This window comes from Palaemon carinicauda, chromosome 38, assembly GCF_036898095.1.
Source record: "Palaemon carinicauda isolate YSFRI2023 chromosome 38, ASM3689809v2, whole genome shotgun sequence".
NCBI lineage: Eukaryota > Metazoa > Arthropoda > Malacostraca > Decapoda > Palaemonidae > Palaemon > Palaemon carinicauda.
In genome coordinates this window covers 9,618,476-9,635,332 of record NC_090762.1, presented here as the reverse complement: position 1 = coordinate 9,635,332, position 16,857 = coordinate 9,618,476, and the positions used below count along the sequence as shown (strand labels likewise).

Genomic DNA, 16,857 nt, shown 5'->3' with positions numbered 1-16,857 from the left:
TTTAGTGACTAATTAAAAAATATATGAAACATTCCAAATACAAACTGATCTACAGTACTTGTCCCCACCATCTCCAGTTGCAAAAGGTTATAATGGAATCTTGAACTACAACAGGCTTGGTGTCTGGAATGCTGGAGGTTGGGGATGACTGATAGGATTCTTATTTCTATGAACATTGCCCAATATTCATATTGCTTCTTTTCTCTGGATGCTCAGTTTATTGACATTTACCCAAACATCTTTTTAAATTCCCCTTATCTTTCCTTTCAATAGACACACGCCTATAGTAATGAAACTCTCTGGTAGATAATGGCAAGAAGCAAAGCTGGGACATACCATAGACTGTCTTTTCAGTCTCTGTATCACATTAGTTTGAGACACTCTGTCATTCAGATTGTTAAAAAATCAATTGCTTTGCTGTGTTTTTTATGTATACCTCTGGATGTTAGCAATTACTGCATAGATTGTTCAAGAGAATTTTTGGGGAGAGATCATGATTCCAATTCTCATTGTCTTGTGTCGGGAACAGTATTGATAGAAATAACAGCTGAAGAATGTAAATGACTCAGTTCCTCAATCAAAGTTGCAAAAGAAAATTTGCTTTAATTTAGGGGGGAATCCAGAGAAGACTAGGCTAGTTGATTATAAAGGGGATAATGACACGCCAGCACTGTATTCTATTACAGCACTTAACCAAAATGTTTTGATAGCGATGAGCTTCAAAAGTCCTTAGCTTATTTTGCTAGATCTCAGAGGACTAGTGAGGTTTCCTTTAAGGCTGTAATTCTGACCTTACCTGCCCGGTTGCTAACCCTAACTTGACTTCTCAAGTTGGGTCTAGTGGTAACAGTGTTCCATTCAGTACGGGTTCTGATGAATCACTGTGCCTTACAGATTCCTAATCTCTCTTTTAGACAACCAGATTGCAAGGCAGAAGACTGTGTTAGTAGTTTGGATTTTAATATATCTCCACTCAGTAAAGTAAGCTCTCTCAAGCAAACTTGCATTTCATAATAGGTGGCTTGACATTATATGATTCTCTTAGAACTTAATGTTGTTACCGAAGTTTCAGCTAAAGTTGATTGATTGCATCATGTTTCGAATAGCAGTGCGCATCCTTAACTTGCAAGTTCGGCCACAAGCCCATCATCGGTTAACTCTAGCTGGGTAAATGTAGGCAGTACAGTAGTCCTTCGCCAGCTGAAACAATTCCCTTAGTAAACAAATTCACAGCAGCTTCCATATCACTGACATGAGGTGTCAAGAAGTAGGGGAACATTTTCAACTTTGAGACTGCTAAGACCAGGTAACTCTGGTGTGTCAAAGCTTAACTTCTTACAATTAACTGCTAGTATCTCATTACCCTACTAGAAGCACATGTATTGAAAGAAAAGAAAATTAATTTTTTTTGGGGGGAAGGGGTAAAATATCAATAAAATAAGCGAGCATCCAGAAAATGAGAATATAAATATTAGGAGAGCATAGAAATAACAAATCTTATAAAAATTTTGTTGTTTTTCTTAGAGGAAGGCTAATTTCTCTCGACACTTGCAAAACCTCTAATACAATTTTCCTAGTTAAAAAGATATCAGTCTGGGATGATACTGACCAATTGAAACAGGTCAATATAAATTCTTAATTTGCTAACAGTTAATATTAACAAAGGCTGGAAGCCATTCATATCAAGTACTAAACATTGGTCTACTCGCTTCAAATCTAAACTAATTAAGTACACTTTTCTAAGCTGCTGGGGAATTATTTAAACCTACACAATAATAATGTCCCTCTCCTTTTATATGATAAGAATTAGTTAAATGGAGTTAAATCTCAAAATCTCAACTTAATTACCCATTAAGCAAATTGGTAGGTTACAGAAAATAACTTTCCTAATACACAAGAGAAGTAAATGAATTATTCAAGCATAATTTTCCACTTATAATTCAAATATTTCTGAAACTTAGACCAAAGAAATAATGCATGTCTTAACTACAGTCACAAACTCCATTAATATATGTGAGAGGACACATCTGGAATTCCTAAAAAGAATAAGCCAAAAGTTTGGGACAACCTGCACCCAGCCACCATGCAATCAATTGTGCACCTTAGTGTTTTGGCATATCCAAAAATGTGCTTTTGTCTTTATTTTCTCGAAAGAATAGATTTTTAGTCTGTATTTTGGGCCAAGCTTAGTTAACTCCTCTAGTAAATATACTGAAAACAAAAGCTAAATCTAACACCCAGGCAGTTCACATGAGAAAGTTATCAATACATTTATGTTAAAGACTTTGGACTTAATTACTTTTATATCATTCATAGCAAAAAGTTTCAGCCAAAGGCTAACACACATACTTTATTTTCTGGGTCGATCTGTGGCGCTGGGTGAAAAGAGTCCTTCTTATATACCTTTTCTGATAAAACCTTCCAATTATACCAGAGAAAGATAAAAGCATGGAATGCTGAGGTTACAACCCTCGCGCGAGCACCTTTAGGGTGTCGTGTATAAAGCAAAGGCGCGTGAAATCCACTATTCACAGGTTGTCTTCCATTTAGTTAATTCCTTCGTCAAAGGGATGGGCCGATACAAAGGCCCTTGCCAACCACCAGCGCCACACCACCCACGCCACGACGCGAGCGCCATCTGAACAACATCCTTCTTTTTGGAATTCAATGTGTTGAATTGTTTCGTTGTGCTCTCGGTCTTTTTTATCTATCGTGGATTTATTTTGTCATGTCCGAAGCTCCATCTTCACACATTCCAATGTTAAGTACCATGGTTTGTTTTGACAGTATTTTATTGTGCCGGGCTTGTGTTTTATATCCAGTATAGTCTGTTTTATTATTTCCCGTCTGGCCTTTCATGGCGGCCATTGTTTGTTCACTTGCTTGGGAATTCATTTTTATCTGCCCGTTTAGTACTCTGTCACTTAGGTTCTTGGTTAAGTCCCTGGCCTTATGCCTTTAGAACCGTTATTATTTTTATTTTTATTTTTTTGTGTATTTATGCTCATGGTACTTTTTGCTAGTAAGTCCAGCCTACGATCGAGATAGCGATTTAGCTTTGTTTTTGTTTAGTAACCGCCCGAGGCGTTCGTCACTCGACTGTGCTATTTATTTTAAGTTTTAACGGATGCTATTCTTCGATCGTAGTGTTATATGGATGTACATTTTTATTTTATACGTTTATAATAGTGTTTTGTGATTTTTAGTCCTGTTTTTGTGTCCAAGAGAGCGAGAGATTGGGGTCCCCGTTTTCTGTTCGCAGTCACGAGTTACCCCTTTCTCTCGTTTTCTTTCTTAGCTCCAGTGGGGGAGCGGATTTCCCGTTTTCCGTTTTGTGCGTTCAGCGGGTTCTCCCTCCCTCACCTCTCCCCCTCTGGGTGGATGATAACTTACGAGTTATTTATTTTTCGTGACTTTTCAATTGTTAGCGTTATTTTGGTCCGTGTTCGTCCTCTCCCCGTTACGGCTCGGGAGTAGTTTATGAACGTTTTCCACTCCGCCTTGAGTTCTACTCCGGCTTGAGGGATTCTCAATGACTTTCGTTCTATTGTTATATTTATATATTGTTTACTACATGGGACGGGCTTCATATTGTTTAGATACGACCCTCCGGTGGCCCTTACTGCGGTCTCAGGCCACGGCCATATCCACAATAGCCATTGTTATTACAATTGTGTTTTTATTCACAATAATTATTCAGGACCTTTCTTCTCCCTCCGGCCTCACCGGAGTTTGTAAATACGCTTTGCTATGATCTAAGCCTTAGCCCTTAGCTGCGGCTTGGCTTTTATATCTTCACAATTGAATTATTAGCCACAATTGAATTATTCAGAGTATCTCATTATCCTCCGGCGTCACCGGAGGTCGCCCATACACTTCACACTTATATTTGCCTTGCCTTTGGCTAAGACGGCATTATTCAGGACATCTCATTACGCTCCGGCTTCACCGGAGGTCGCCCATACACTTAACACTTATATTTGCCTTGCCTTTAGCTAAGGCTGGTGTTTATATTTATTTTAAGGGCATGTCACTGCTTCCCCGACCCTCGCAGGTCGGCAGATTGCTTTAAGTTATTTATCCTTATGTCATTATCAGACATTAGGTAAATTACAAATATACAAACATTTGGATATTATAGTGCCAACAATGGTTTTGGCCGAATAGCGATTTAAACGTTTGCGATTTAGTCTGTTAGTTTGTACTCGCCCCAGGAAGGCTCGATTTAGACTATATCCTTATTTATTGGTTAAGTTGTCGTTATTCTTCGTTTTTGGTTATTACAATGACTAAAAATTAAAAAGAAAAAGGAAAAATAAAAATAAAATAAAAACAATCAGTTTTATTTTACTTTCCTTATATTATTGTGTGATGTTAGCTTTTATTATGTAACCTTGAGTGAGAACATAAGGTGCTCGTTTATTAGCTCGAGTAAGGGAGGTGATTTTCCCGTTCTCCGTTTTTATACGTTCACGAGTTATTCAGGCCTCCTCTTATTATCAGAGTTGATGATAGTACGTTTAATGTTATACACGTTTTATTGATGTGGTTACTGTTAATATAGCTAACACTATTAGTAGGAACGTTGGTGTATGAGTCATTAATTGGGTTCGATTTATACCGACACCCTTAGCTCCGCCTTGAGTTATGTTTAGCTCCGCCTTGAGTTATACGCCGCTATAATGGATACTCATTGGGTGAGAACTAGTCAGATATTTGGAGTGCAACGGTGAAATCCGGCACTCAGACTCCGGCTGAGACCTTTTTGCACACGAACCTTTGTCATGTTTGATCTCAATTACACCTTTCCGGCCCCTTTTTTCATCGAATCTCCGGCTACGCTGGAGATAACTCAAACATTCATTGAGGTTAATGTTATCGTACCGGTGACGGTCACGATCTCACGGGGACTAGCCTTTGCTACCGGATCTCCCATACAAACAGAGATCAAGCAGACGTCCAGAACCGGAGTTAACAATGTGATACCGATGAGGATTTCACAGTTTCATTATTACGGTTTCTTTTTCATCGAATCTCCGGCTTAACCGGATATCGTACAGGCGATCAGCATTGAGGTTAATATTAGATTTCCTCTGGTTCACGTTGTCACTATGACGGACCTTTGTTTGTACCGGGGATGGTTACCGGAGATCCGGTACAGTCGGAGATCACTCAGACCACGGGTGGCCAATCTTTTGTTTTACCTGTGTAAAAAAAAAAAAAATAAAAAAAAAAAAAAAATAAAAATTATTTATGAACGTAACTATGCCTATATTTATGCATGTATTTAATTCTAACTATGTATAAATATGGATAAATATCCATACAACATCGTGTTCAAATAGAATTAAATTAATTATGCCTATATTTATGCATGTATTTAATTCTAACTATGTATAAATATGGATAAATATCCATACAACATCGTGTTCAAATAGAATTAAAATAATTATGCCTATATTTATGCATGTATTTAATTCTAACTATGTATAAATATGGATAAATATCCATACAACATCGTGTTCAAATAGAATTAAATTAATTATGCCTATATTTATGCATGTATTTAATTCTAACTATGTATAAATATGGATAAATATCCATACAACATCGTGTTCAAATAGAATTAAAATAATTATGCCTATATTTATGCATGTATTTAATTCTAACTATGTATAAATATGGATAAATATCCATACAACATCGTGTTCAAATAGAATTAAATTAATTATGCCTATATTTATGCATATTCAATCCTAACTGTCTAAATATGGCTAAATATCCATACAACATAGTGTTCAAATAGAAATACATTAATTATGCCTATATTTATGCATAGTCAATTCTAACTATGTCTAGATATGGATAAATATCCATACAACATAGTGTTCAGATAGAAATAAATTTCCACCCAGTGGCGAATGCGCCAACAGTGTCACATTTCATGAATGCAAGTGTCGCACTATACCCCAGAAGATAATACATTAAATAACTTGTCTTTAAAATGGCTTTTTAAGAGTATACAGCTGATCCTAGCCTGTGAATAGGATCGCTAACCAAAATTCAAGGAACATCCAGACTTATGTCCCCTTTGTGTTACAGAAGGTTCGCCTGCATGGTTCCCATCAGGATGATGATGATTCTCTCTGGCCTGCAAAGAGAGGCTCTCCACCCTTGGGTATCGAAGTTGGGAAGGAATGCTCCATCTAGAGGTCCCTATCTCCTCGGAGTGTCCTCTCTAAGGTTGGACAACGACCCCATGGACGGGCAGGTATGTGGGGATGAGTTTTGAGCCTTCAGCTTTGCAATTACCTACGTCACCGACCTAGGACCATTAAAGGATCCTAATGTTCATGTTACCCTGCATAGACTGTGACGGCTAAAAGCAACACATTCTAAGGAAATCCAAGGGGCTATGACGAGCTCTAAGGTAGGGTGGTGAGTCAGTGCCGTTCAGGAACTCGGATATAGGTGGTACCATAAATCTGGAGGGCATAGACGTCCTCCCTCTGGGGGACCTAGATTTTACTCCCAGGTACTAGAATTCCCATTCAACGGATTCGTTCGTTTGAAAGAGATTGCCTTGGTTAGCTTAGACAAGGTACCGAAGGTAACGGTATTATTTCCTAAAGGGCAGGCCCGATCTGTCTGGACCAGGATGTTGTCAGCCTGGGGGGTACGATAATTCCAGGCTCTGCCCTTCCAGTTCGACCTACACGTTTGTTGGTCTGATCGGGTCAGTTGTGGGAAGTACGTTCTGTCTGAGACCTCTATCAGACAGGAATTGATAGTCGGTTTCCCACTCGTCATCACAGCCTTCCTCTGGTTCGACGATTTTGTATCTGACCCCCCATCATCAGGTGGTCTACCTCACTGATTCCCCAGGTACACAGTCCAACTCCGTTGGGATGTTTTGCCTGCATGCAGCCCTAGATCCGAACCCTCAGGCTCCTTTCATGGACACCAGAGAGGAAGCTACAGGAGTAGAAGACAGTCCCGACATCAAGGCGGACCTAGGAAAAAGGGGGCTCGGAGAAGGGAAGGACCTAGATTCACTCCCTCACAACGCGGTGGTCCTGGTAGAGGGAAGACTTTACCACTTTCGTGACCATTGGACTCGGTCTGTGGGATCATAGCATAGTCTCTAACGGTTTGAGATGAAAATGGCCTCAAGGTCCTCCTCCTCCACCAGTGACCTTCTCCCAGAAATACACTCCCGTCCTGAAAGAGTACACCACAGGGTTACTCAAGAAAAAGCAATCAAACGACTATCTCTTAGGTATGGACCTTACTTCCCCGTGGGACCGTCACCACCTCTGTCGATCTTACCGACCGCTATTAGCTTGCGCCTATAGCTCGAAACTTCTCTTCTTATCTGGGTTTCCACCTAAGCAGGAAAGCCTTTGTGTTCAAGACATGCCCTTCGGCCTCAACATTGATCCCAGGATATTCACGAAACTGGGAGAGGCAGTGTTAGAACAACTCAGTAACCAAGAGATACAGATCATTGCTTATCTGGCCGGTTGGCTCATTTGGGCCCGGCCGGCCATAGAAGGTAACAGAGCTACGAAGGAATTTCTTCGATCGCTCGACAACCTGTGATTTCGGGTCAATCTCCATAAGTCTCGACTGCGACCATCAGGCCACTTAGAATGGTTAGCCATTCAGTGGGACCTTTCGAAGCACACGTTGTCTCTCCCTTCCAAAAGTAAGAGGAATAGGTTCCAAGCTCAAGAATTTCTCAAGCACAAACAGGTGTCCAAAGAGCCTAGAAAGTATCCTCGGCCTTTCCCAATTCACTTCAGTAACAGATCTCCTAATAAAAGCCAAACTCAAGACATCAATCGATTTTGGAGAAAGAGAGCTACAGTACCTATAAGAAGACAAGGTCTCGAAGATCCCCTCTGTCGGGAAAATGAGACTGCGTCCATGGTCCGAACCGAAGAACCTCTCCAAAGCGGTTCCTCTACAATTCCCACCTCCATAAGTGACATTCCATTCAGCCGTGTCTCTAAGTGGATGGGGGGATTTCTCCGAACATCAGATGTTTCAGGTTCTTGGTCACTAGCCATGAAACAGTCCCATATCAATGTTCTCGAAGCCATGGCAGTGTTCTTGACCCTGAAGAGAGAGACTCCTCCGAGGTCGACCCACATCAGAGTAGTGTCAGACAGCACAGACGAGGTACACTACGGAAACAGGTGAGGATCCAAGTCACCCAACCTGAATCAGATCCTGGTCACTTTCTTCGCCTGGGCAACAGAAAAGAACTGGTTCCTGTCAGCACCTCACCTAGCGGGAGGCCAGGATGTGAGAACGGGCTCACTATCCAGGACGAGTTCCCTGGAGTCAGAATTTCACTCCGGTGGATACTCAGGTTCGTTCCAGGCATCCAGGTAGATCTATTCACATCTCAGATCAATCACAAACTTCCTTGTTATGTGACCCCAATCCTGGACCCTCGGGCTCATGCCATGGACGCATTACCCCGGGATTGGAATCATTAGAGGAAGATTTCCCTATCTCTCCCAGTGAATCTTCTAAAAACTTTAACACCGACTGCGCTCCTTCCGGGGTGCAGTGGTTTTAGTACCACCTCACTGCCCAAGAACAGTTGGTTTCCTCTCCTCCTCGAGTGGAAACTCCGTCCCATCCGGATTCCGTTCCTCAAACTGACCCGAGTATTCCAAACTCACTGTGTCAGATTACTCAAGGATGTCCAAAACCCTAACTTTGTGGACTACAGGAAGTTGGCAGCTCGTAGAGACTCGAACATTGAACCGGAAAACGATTTCTTACTCGAATCAGTCAAAAGGGACTCGACAATTCGCCAATATGATTCGGCCGTTAACCCCCAAAATAGGTGGTCCCCTTGGAAAGTTATTCCTCTTCTCCAAGATATTTTTCTATGTCCGGTCACCACTCTCAGGGCCTTTTTAGCCACGACTGCTACCCGATCGTCTGGCCCCTTGTTTATCAGGGAACAAGGAGGTACCATTCCCATACGTGGTATTAGGCTATAGATCCTATACTTCGTTTGACAAGCCAATCCGGGATCATTTCCCCCAGAAGATGGACTTTGATGACCTTATAAAGTTCACGGGTTGGGAATCTCCTATGGTCTTCAAACGCCACTATCTAATGAACTTACAGGCTCTTAAATACCCAACAGTTGCAGCTGGGAGCCGTATCTCTCCCCAGTGATCTTTTGTTCTTCCTTTCATCCATCTCTTTTCTTCTCCCTCCTACCCGCCACTCGCACCACGACGCCGCTTCCTTGGTGGTTCGTTAGCCCTAAGTTTATTACATATTAGGTTATGTTTGTAACTATTATTGATTACCGTTGTTACAGGGTTGGGATATTCTTAGCCATGTCAGTTTTGTAGCATGTTTCCTCTGATACTCGGAGGCTTCCCTGTTATCATGTTTGTTTACCTTAATTATTTATGATTTTCTTTACATGGTGTTGTTTCTCTCCCCTCTTTAAATTAGTTATTGTTGGGCTTGGAAGGCATTCTCTGGTACATTTTCACCCAGCGCCACAGATCGACCCAGAAAAGGGATTTTGACAAAGGAAAAATCTATTTCTGGGGAGAGACCTGTGGCGCCCGGTGAAACCCTTCCCCTTTATTTTACACAATCCCACCCTTTCCTTTCCAAGCCATCATGGCCAATACAGAAGGATGTTGTTCAGATGGCGCTCGCGTCGTGGCGTGGGTGGTGTGGCGCTGGTGGTTGGCAAGGGCCTTTGTATCGGCCCATCCCTTTGACGAAGGAATTAACTAAATGGAAGACAACCTGTGAATAGTGGATTTCACGCGCCTTTGCTTTATACACGACACCCTAAAGGTGCTCGCGCGAGGGTTGTAACCTCAGCATTCCATGCTTTTATCTTTCTCTGGTATAATTGGAAGGTTTTATCAGAAAAGGTATATAAGAAGGACTCTTTTCACCGGGCGCCACAGGTCTCTCCCCAGAAATAGATTTTTCCTTCGTCAAAATCCCTTAATACCACCCATATTCACAGTGCTGAAATAACTACATTAAATAGATTTTGTTCAAATACAAAATACCAATACTGAATACACCAACTATAAACAAAATTCAATGTATAATAGTATAATATTAACACTTTCCATTGAATCCTTAAGAACACTGAAAAAGGAAATCTAGTGATGGCAGGATGTAAGTTGAACATCACAGCTATTGACCTTGTAAGTGTTTAATGGATGGTATGGAAATGAAAGACATGTTAATACCCAAATTTCATCTTTTACCTAAATTTTCTCCATATAGTAAAAAGTAATACGTCCCCAAATAAAAAACAATTTACAAACCCTTTGCAGACTGATTATAAGCTCTATAATATGTGCCCGTAACCAGACTAAAGACAGTCAGTGAAAATTAAGAAAATTATACGGCACAAGAATATACAAAAAAATTACAAATTTTAACTTATCTACTGAAGAGGAGATATCTAAATGGTGCGAGACCTCTGGTTGTGAATTATCACGCCACAGTATATTATACCGACACCTTATATAGGTGAGCGAGCTGGGTTCAACCTGGCATTCCTATGCAATTTTTTCTCTGGTAATATATAGCAGTTATATACCTTAGAAATGGTGCTAAAGGAGCATTTCACTGGGTGGCACAGGTGGAGCCCAGAAATAGAAATTTTTTTATCATATACACTTACTTTTTGATTTCTTATACTTAAATCATTGCAAACTTACAGAGTATGCAGCATCTGAATAGATCTCCACATGAGCACTGAGCCACTTCAAAATAGTGGTGTCAGATTGTTGCCAAATATTAGAGTTCAGCACCTTTTCTCCAGTCATATGAACCGCTAGCACTCCAGGTTGACTTCCAATCACTCGATATCTGCAAATGATACTTATATTCAAAAAGTTGGAAATAAGGTAGATCTCACTTATGTTAGACTTAAACTCTTTGCTATATTTATAGTGAGGTCTAACTTTTTTTTTAAATTCTGTAAAAAATTAAACTTAAAATTGTTAAAATTAACTATAACAACACACTGGATATATGGTAAAATTCAGTGTAGTTTTATGAAAATTCACAAGAATTAGCAACAATCTAGATACACTGGGCAAGTAAAGGACACGAATAATGCCATAATGTTGCCTAATTACAGACAGATCAGAACTCAAATTAACCTGAAAGATAGGCACTGGAGTCCATTGTAAACCAGTTCAGGTGTGGATATTGAAGCACTCATGCCCTTATCTCTATAAAGGGCATCTGTTAAGATGTACCCTCCTGGTGGAAGTTCCTCGGGTTCTTCTTCATTCTGGTGTTCCCACTTAAAGTCATCAGTAGCATTCTGGGTCATACCACAAGTATCCTCTTCAAAGTCACAACTGAAGATAACCTCTACAAAATACAAAAAGATAAATTACATACGTAAATAAACAATATATCTACTATATTCTCACTGACAAATGAAAAGCACCATTCTGATATAAAAATAAAAGACAATCATAGCTATGAATGCATCTTGTTAATAAAAATAACTACAGTATGTAATACACACCAAACACAATAATAGAATTTAAAATATGTCAATGCATATAAGTTCTGTAATTATACGCTATTCTTTATAGTTTTCAAACAAATGAGTAATAACTATGTATCATTAGAGAATGCATTTAAATAAAATTCATTCTTTATAGTTTTAAAAATTTAAAATATGTCAATGCATATAAGTTCTGTAATTATACGCTATTCTTTATAGCTTTCAAACAGATGAGTAATAACTATGTATCATTAGAGAATTCATTTAAATAAAATTCGTTCTTTATACTTTTAAAACAGATGAGTAATAACTATGTATCCTTATAGAATATATTTTAGTAAAACCCAATGCATATAGCCAACCTTCTGATTCTGGTGTAGCATCAGCGGGTTGGATACTACAACCTCCTCCAACTGCAGTGAAAAGATCATCAACAGCTATCCAAACGCCATCTGCTTTTGATCCTGTAATACCATTGATGACAATCCTAATGCCATCTTTTGCCAGACCAGAAGGAATTCCAACCTGTGACGATCGATCATAAAAAAACCTTGAGTACTATCAATGACATCTGAAGGGATTTCTAAGAGAATTAAACCTTTATAAGATAAATAAAATTTACGTGACAAATACCACAAGTTTAGCTTTTCATGACTTTGAGTGAGAGATAAGAAGCCAGAGCAACGCACTTGTCCATATGTCCACTCATTTGTATTGCTACCAGGAAGTCTCCAAAGAAGGTCTTCTTTCTCATTATATCGAACAGATACAGTAAGACTTGCTTCTTCGTCAATGCTCATGGAGAAGAAAAATGTAAAACAGAATCCATAAACGTCATCATCAATGGTTTCACTTATCAGTGAAGTTATGGTCCCTTTTGCAGCTCCTGAGACATCCATGACTACATAGCCCCCTGTAATTTAGGTGAAAAAAAATAAAAAACTTAAGCTTGATGACAAATGTAAAATACTTGATTTGCATGCATCATATTTATGTCTAACAACATTGAATCAAATCACATCAATATGATAGATAGATCTAATCTATAAAAAATAAAAGAATGTTATACATAAAATTGTGGGAACTGAGACAGTCAAAGTAACAACAAAATCTTTAAACCACTAAATGAATTAAACTACAATCACAAAACTCTGACAATCTGGAGCGCTGTCAATGTTGTCTCAATTGACTTAAGACTAAAGAATATGATACGACAGATGCAGTGTTAGTAGACACCATCATTCTCATTGTTTACTTGAGGTATTAGTATATTGGAAGGAAAAAAAATGGATAGTTTTCAATTTTAAAGGGTAACATCGACATAGCAGGGGTTTTGGAGACAGAAGTAATATGAACATCAGGGTAGATTCATAGAAATAATCAAAACAATAATAATAATAATAGCAAAAGGATAGTTTTAGCTTAACCATCAAGCTTTATATTTTGAAATTCTTTGTAATATGGGACTGCACTGGATCCTGAGGAGGGGAGGAAAAGATGATAAATTTTAAAGATAATGTAAAATCAAATGCATAGTGTGGAATTGTGAATCCCTCAAATACCCTTACCTCACTTATGATACTACAGTATAATCCTCCTAAGGACTTGAGCAAAGAAAACATGAAGAGGTCATTATCCAATATCTTAGAAATATAAAATCCAAATAAATCAGAGTGAAACATATATTAAGGACTGAAATCATAACTACTGAACCATGAATCACTAACGTAATTCTGCAAGGAAGATATAAAAAACATGGCTACATACGAGACAATAACAATAAAATAAACAGTGGATAGATGACATAAAATCACTTTCCAGTGATACAAAGAACAAGGAAATGAAGAAAAGCTAGCCACTATGATGAATGGATAAATAATAATAAAGATATTTTCCTATGACCTTTCCCTAAATCACTAGTACATGCATAACAGCATATGAGAGAGAGAGAGAGAGAGAGAGAGAGAGAGAGAGAGAGAGAGAGAGAGAGAGAGAGAGAGAGAGAGAGAGATAAATTACATACTTATCATGTTAATGACTTCCATGCCTCAGAGAGAGAGAGAGAGATAAATTACATACTCATCATGTTAATGACTTCCATGCCTCAGAGAGAGAGAGAGAGATAAATTACATACTCATCATGTTAATGACTCCCATGCCCCAGAGAGATAAATTACATACTTATCATGTTAATGACTTCCGTGCCTCTTCACAAACACAATAACTCACCTAATGCCAATAATGTGACGTATCTGTATGATTAATTGAGCTGCAAATATTCAAATCTTTTCATATCTCATCCCCCTTTATTTTAACCTTCCCCATTCAGGGGGTAAGAAGATCTTCAAAACCCTAGGGCATTTGATAATAATTATCACCTTGAAGGCCTGCGGGAAGCATCGGCAGTTGAGGTCTAAGCTAGAGATGTCTTCTCGAAGTTCACTGTTCAGTTGGGATCCTTAAATTCAGATTTTGCAAGTTGGTTGCCTAAAGAGGTTGTTTAGGGGTAATTCAGTAGGAAGTGATTTCTAATAACTTTCCTTTGCAGATTCTATAAAAAGGGTTATGGCTATTATCTTAGAAGATAAATTTGCCGGACATCAGAATTTGAATTCAATAATTGAATTATTTAACCTACTTGGAAAAAAATATTTAAAAGTGCTTTTATACCTGGATGACTGGTTAATTCTAAGCAATTCATTGAAAATGATCCAAGATTAAAATGTATGGTTACTCAGGTTGTTGGATCAATTGGGGATCCTGGTCAATTTCAAGAAGTCCCTCTTAGACCAAATTAAGAAGATTCTATAATTGGGAATAATAGCAGCATTTCCCTTTCAGTTTTTTTTTTTTTTTTTTTTTTTTTTTTTGTCTGAAAAAAAAAAATGCAGTTCTTTCTCCTTTTGCTACAAAAATTCTAAACATCAAAGCTGATGTCAGTTGAGATGTGGATGAGGCTGCTGGAACCATGGCTTCTATAGAGAAATTTGTCGCACTGGGGTGCTTGAAGATGAGGGATTTTCAACACAAACCCAACTGTGCTACATCTGCCTTCAAAGAAACTATCCACTGTACCCTCAACAACAATGAGGTTTTCGAAACCCTCTAATTCATCTAACATAGGTCTACCAATAATTTAAAGAACAATGGAATTTTCATTTTGGTTTGTGCAAGGCATTTTTAAACCACTAAATGACATAAAAAAAGCCAGACCATCTTGAGCACATGTCAACATTGTTCAAAGTCAATATTCAGACTTGAGATGATTCGACACACGCAGCATTGTATTGTTCTACGACATTGGTCTCCTTATTTACTAAAGGCATTGGTATATTGGAAGGAAAGAATACGTTTAATTTTTCAATTATTACGGTATAACGCCGCCATAGCCAAGGCTCCCAAGATAAAAGTGATATAACATCCAAGGAGGTTGATAGAAATAACATATCATTCAAATACCTGTTTTCTCCCATTTCTTACCTTCTGTTTTGTTAGTAGTATGATCCTTATCTGGTCCAGTACCATGTATCTCTAACCCATCAGATAACATCCATGCCACATGATTTGTCTTTTCCACTCCCCATGTACACATATGAGCTTCTTCAAAGCTGCAAGTGCCCGCCTGAAAGTGTAAACATGCTTAGTATATATTTTCTTGCAATGAGAGGATAGAAATGTGCAGTATATTATGCTACTAAAAGATTTACTTCATAAACATAATCAGTACACAGTAATAACACTCCCTACGTTGAATATTGGTTCGAAGAGACCAAGTAAGGACATCGCCTTATAAAAGTAACTTATACGTTCCCTGTACACATACTGAACATGAAAAAGTACTTATTACCTGCTATATTTTTCTTTAAAACTGCATACAGTACCTACATTAACCCTTTTACCCCCAGGCTTTTTGGAAATTTCCAACCCTTAACCCCCAAGGGGTTACTTTTTTCCCAGCACATTTTGGTGTATATTTCTTTTAAATTGTTCTAACAGCCTTAATTTTTGTCATAGAGAGGTCAGGTTGGTCTCATTCTCTTGGAAAATGTCTGAATTTTCTCAAAAAATTATCAAAAATATGAAAAAAATAATTTTTATAGCATTTTTTTGCAAGGACGTACCGGTACGTCCATGGGGGTAAAGGAATGGCTTTTGTGAAACGTACCAGTACGTCCTTTGGGGGTAAAAGGGTTAATAAGCTCCCATGTGAAGTACAGTAAAACACTTAATCATTCTCTTATAATGTAGAAACCGACATAAGGTTGGGAAAAATATTATAATGAGGATTTTATTTTTGTATTTAATACTTATTTTTTATTTTTGAATTTAATACTCAAGGATGAATAATGTAAAGTCGGGTCTAACGTACGTCAAACCGACATAAGGAAGGATATTACTGTACAGTGTATCAATCTGAATTCTCCCTCAGCCTCTCCATCGCAGGAATATAGAATTTATACATATGTATCTATATACAAAGATACATAAATATAGATACAGATATATATCAGATATAGATATACAGAAGGTCCTCTCCTTACAAACTTTATGGGTTCCACGAAAGCTGTTTGTAAGTAGAATTTTTTTCTAAATTTGACCTATGGTAGGTTTAACCTGAATCCCATACCTATGATGTCCAGCTACAAAAGTCAACAAGCAGTTGGGTTTCATATGAAATAGATATCAGGTTACTGCAAATGTTGTTTTGCTTACTCTATTGAAGTATACAATATTGTTTTATTACAATATTTCTTTATCTTATCAATTTTATTTTCAGTTGGGTTTGTGTTTGTATCTCCGAATATTTTCAAGTGAAATGTTTGTAAGTTGAGGCCCATAATTAGAAATAAATATACAGTAATACCTCATGATACAAAAGTTTCTGTATACGAAAAACTCACCGTACGAAAAGAAAAACCTAGAATGATTTGCCTCATATTCTAAAATATCAAAATACATAACAAAATTCACTCAGCCATCAAAGAATAATTTCAAAATTCGCACGACACAATTTCAAACTTTCCGAAATCGTCCTGCTCTCTCATTGGTTAACTCCCTACCCAGATGCAAGTTACCACCAGAAAATCCTACTCTCCTATTGATCGGCATCGTTCCCATCGTGCATCTATGTATTGGAGTCCCTCAATCATTTCGTTCTGGCAATGCTATTGTTCAGATTGAATTAATGTTGGTGATTTTGATTTTGTACTTATAGTTTTCGTGATGCTTTATTCAACCTGTAATTCTATAGCCATAGGTCCCAAAAATGTTGCTGATGTTCAAGGAAAGAAGAGGATGCTTTCAAGAGATGAAAC

At 38.2% G+C, this 16,857-nt stretch overlaps 1 protein-coding gene across 1 annotated transcript in view; it reads right to left on the bottom strand.

Moving 5' to 3' along the window:
• Positions 1-16,857, bottom strand: part of LOC137630052 (MAM and LDL-receptor class A domain-containing protein 1-like) — a 217,898-nt gene that overhangs the window by 80,709 nt on the left and 120,332 nt on the right. The window contains exons 48-52 of the mRNA XM_068361542.1: positions 15,023-15,164; positions 12,232-12,455; positions 11,905-12,067; positions 11,184-11,400; positions 10,737-10,887 (exon numbers count right to left, since the gene is read on the bottom strand). Coding sequence (XP_068217643.1) covers positions 10,737-10,887; positions 11,184-11,400; positions 11,905-12,067; positions 12,232-12,455; positions 15,023-15,164 — 897 coding nt within the window. The remainder of the gene's footprint in view (positions 1-10,736; positions 10,888-11,183; positions 11,401-11,904; positions 12,068-12,231; positions 12,456-15,022; positions 15,165-16,857) is intronic.